The sequence below is a fragment of the Gadus morhua genome, chromosome 6 (genome assembly GCF_902167405.1).
Source record: "Gadus morhua chromosome 6, gadMor3.0, whole genome shotgun sequence".
Classification (NCBI taxonomy): Eukaryota; Metazoa; Chordata; class Actinopteri; order Gadiformes; family Gadidae; genus Gadus; species Gadus morhua.
Genome location: NC_044053.1, coordinates 21,611,452 through 21,615,725, shown reverse-complemented (window position 1 = coordinate 21,615,725; position 4,274 = coordinate 21,611,452). Strand labels below are relative to the sequence as shown.

The 4,274-nt window shown below is 52.0% G+C and overlaps 1 protein-coding gene across 1 annotated transcript; it reads right to left on the bottom strand.

Moving 5' to 3' along the window:
* Positions 1 to 1,428: 1,428 nt before the first annotated feature.
* On the bottom strand, positions 1,429 to 3,766 carry aplnra (apelin receptor a). Its single transcript, XM_030359410.1, has one exon. It carries the CDS (start codon positions 3,526 to 3,528, stop codon positions 2,446 to 2,448), a length of 1,083 nt encoding a protein of 360 aa, XP_030215270.1. The 5' UTR covers positions 3,529 to 3,766; the 3' UTR covers positions 1,429 to 2,445.
* Between the last annotated feature and the right edge of the window lie 508 nt (positions 3,767 to 4,274).

Here is a 4,274-nt window from a genome sequence, read left to right as displayed (position 1 = left end):
AGCTAACTGCCGCTCCTCCACCCAGACAAGGCACTCAAAGACCTCTCTCCCCCCTCTCCCCCCCCACCCCCCAGCCTCTACAGCACCGCCCCCCCAACTGCTCTCTAACTGAAATCTCTTGTCAACAGGACAAATATTGACTTGTTCGGTAGCCCCAAACTTACCAGGATTAGACAACCGCCACCCCCCCCCCCCCCCCCCCCCCGCAAACCCTCTCCAACCACACTGCCCCCCCCCACCAGCCAGACCCTCCACCTACCCCCCCCAATGCCCCGCTCCAACCCCCCCCCCCGATCCTCAACTAGCACCCACCACCACCCCTCTCCTACAACCCTATCCCACCACCCCTCTCCTCCACCTACCACCCCACCCACCACCCCTCTCCAACAACACCTTACCACCCACCACCCTGATCCTCTTCCACACTGTTCCCCCCCCCCCCCCCCCCCCACCAAGACCCCGATCCTCAACCCATTGCCCCCGAGCCGTCGCTGGCTAAACAGTGATTATGTTCCACAGCGCTCATTACTGTCAGACCAAAGGGTCCTCAGAAGAGGGTCCGGCTGGTAATGACCCGGTTATGAGGAGGAGGGGGGGGGGGGGGGGTGGTCTGTGCCTTCTGGTTATAGATAGTGAGACACCGTGGTACGCACACGGTACAGAGATGATGGATGGAGCTGACGGAGAGGCTCAGTGATCCTCCTCTGGAGCGGACACACCCAGAGCTCAGGAAGGGAGAGAGAGGACTCACTTTGGTGTGTCTCCAGCCTGGGTATCAATACCTCAAGAAGGTAACCCATATTCAAATATATCTACATCTAGATATATTTAGTCCCCTTGGTGGACCTTGTCCTCCGTGATGAAGTGCAAAGCCAGTTGTCTCTCAGTCTGAATACACGTTCTCCGAGGACAGCTTTGTTGGCTGAATCGTCGGCACAGTCTGGGCAGTGGTTGTGAAGGACTGCAGATTAGAGATCTATTAGTTGGAGGGTGTGAACCGAATGCCTTGATAGCGAGGCAGGAGCCCCCTGTGCATACTTATCACTAGAATAACACCGGGGTGTACTTAAATGCTCCCCCTGAATCTCCAGTCAGACCGAGTGGGGCTTAGGTTTGTTGTTTTTTTCCTGCTCTGCCAAGATACTGATATATAGGGTTTGATTAAACAAAATACTGTGTTTTCTTCAAATATATAATTTTCTATACATTACTACTATTACTATACTACTTAAGGAAGAGGATTGGGGCCTATTGTGATTATTTCTTTTTGAGTTTAATTCAGATTTCTGAGAATTAAGTCTTTAAATTCAGAACTCAAAATAAATTCACATGTGGTGCTAATCCTCTTCCGTAAATACTAATTATTATGTATTATAATAATCTTCTTATATGATTTTCACACACATTGACACTAAGGATGAACTGAGATTAATTTTTCCATAAAACTCATTTATTTTAATTCAGCAGTAACTTACATTGATGTCAAGAGAAAATATACAAAAATTTACATAAAGCAAAACAATAACTTTTTTGAATCCCCCCTTCTCCCCACTTTGGCAGAAGGAGACACAAAGTGAAGACCTCCCCCCGCCCTTCCTCCTGAACCCACCCATCCACACACCCCCCCACCCCCTGCGATTCCCGTTTGGACAACATTTGTCAACTGCCATCTGTCTGTCTGCCCATGTCTTCTCCACAAACGCTGTAATTAGGCTGCAACACCTTGTCTTCTCTCAACCCCTCCCTCCCTCCGCCTCGAAGCCTCCATCTTCACAAACAACCTATAGATGACACTGTCTGATTACCCTATGCACGCACGCACCCACACACACACACACACACACACACACACACACACACACACACACACACACACACACACACACACACACACACACACACACACACACACACACACACACACACACACACACACACACACACACACAAACACTCTGTGTTTTTCTGACTGTCCAACAAGTGCTTCTAAAACAAAACATCAATCCATTTAAGAAATAGTCTGTGGTATGAAAATACTGTACAACTTTATAATTGACCCAGTGTAAACATATTTACACGTGTCATATAAAAGGATATTTTTTTTGGAAATCAAAGACAAAAAATATATATATATCGTTGTTTTTTTCAGAAGTTCATCAAAGTTTGAGAAAGGTAAAAAAAAAAAAAAAGATCTCAGAAGCTCAGCCCGCTGACTCCTGCCCCTCTGTTAGTTCATGAATCTGGACTCTCCTGGCCCCAGCTCAGCCGGCACCCAACAACCCCTCCGATCGCTGCTGGGTCACGCTCACAACTCATCAGCTTCTAAATAATCAGACACAAAGCAGCCTGAACATCTAGTGTGTCTGTCAGTTTACCCAGTGTTCCAGCGGTGGTGGCGGGGCCGTGCCACTGCCCAGGGGAGTCCTCCGACCTCCCCCCTGCGCCTCACACCTTGGTGGCCAGGGACTGGATCTCGGACTTCTGCGTCTGGGCGCTCAGTGTGGAGGACATGGAGCTGATCTGGCCGTGCATGGCCTTCTTCAGGTTGAGCAGACACAGGCACTGGGAGCGGAAGCGCAGGTCGAAGAAGGCATAGAGGAAGGGGTTGAGGCAGCTGTTGACGTAGGCCAGGCAGGTGGCGTAGGGGTGGGCCAGCAGCACGAAGCGCAGCAGGCCGCAGGAGCTGGGCGCCAGGTTGAGGTAGGTCAGCGCGTCCATGCTCTTCAGCAGGTGGAAGGGCGTCCAGCAGATGGCAAACACCACCACCAGGGTGGTGATGATCTTCAGCAGCCTCTTCTTCTTCTGGTCCTCCTTGCGCAGGTTGTTGAAGTGGCGCGTGACGGTGCAGCCGATGAAGCAGTAGAAGATGGTCATGGCCAGGAAGGGCAGCAGGAAGCCCAGCGCCGACGAGGAGAGACTGAGGCCGGCGATCCACAGCGACTCGTGCCTCTCGTTCAGGGTGACCATGCTGAAGTCCATGGCGCAGGTGGTGCGGTTGCCTTCGTCGACCGTGGTGCGGAAGAGTAGGGTGGGCAGAGCCAGGATCCCCGACAGGAACCAGATGGCCCCCAGGGAGGCCAGCATGGTGCCGCGGGACCGCAGCCGGCTGCTGGACAGCGAGTGCACGATGGCCAGGTAGCGGTCGAAGCTCAGGCAGGTGAGGCAGAAGACGCTGGCGTACATGTTGACCAGCACCACGTAGCTGCTGATCTTGCAGAGGGCCACGCCGAAGGGCCAGTGGTAGCCCAGCGCAGTGTACACGGCCCACAGGGGCAGGGTCACCACGAAGGTCAGGTCGGCCAGGGCCAGGTTGCCGATGTAGACGTCGGCTGCCCGGCGCTTGGACTTTGACCTCCAGACTGTGAAGATGACCACGCCGTTGCCCGACAGGCCCAGGATGAAGATGAGCATGTAGAGGACGGGGATGAGGGAGTAGGAGGGCTCCCACTCTGAGTAGTCACACGCCGTGTAGTTGTCGTCGTAGTACTCGTCGTAGGTGTCTCCATAGTCCATGGTGGTGGCCTCCATGGTGCGCTGAGGAGTTGCTGTTGGCAGCAAAAACAAACCAAAAAATGTTGAGAAAAATCCTTAGAGCTCTGAAAAGATTTCTTGGTAAATTCCCACCAGGCTTCTTCAATGGGCAGAGAGAGTTGAGAGCTTAAGTTAATGTAAACTCTGTTGACAAATCGAGATAGTAGAGTGGTTCAGTTGGCTGCTCTGGAGTGACTGCGGAGAGTGGCGGTTGTGTATGAGCGTGAGGGTTGGCGCTGCATGCCTTTTTAAACTCCACACCCCTGGGTCCCTCCCAGTGCAGCCCCCTCCCCCATTCAAACACTTGGTCCCGCAGCCCCACCCGGCGCGCCCCCTCTCCCCTCTCCCACGCGTCCCTCCGCCTGCTCCGGGTCTCTCTCCCCCGCACCGCGGTGCGGGGATCAGGAGCCTTTCTGCAGAACTTATTAGAAAAATAAAACGATCTGAAATAATATACGCTGTTTATCGATGTAGGACAAGAGACAATTCATTCTGAGATATTCCTTTAAATGATTATTTATGATGGCGACTCTTTTTTCTTTTAGTGCACATCAATTCAAATATGTCATAAGCTGCTGGTTAAATTGCATAAACGGCTGTTCTGGTGGTATTCTGCAGAAACAGAGATATGTCTGAAACAAGCCCGGGCAGGCAGGTTTAATGCTTTGCATCACAATCCCCGACAGATCGGACTTCATTAGGCAACATTTAGTCAAATAGGCATCGTTAACTATCTGAGAAGA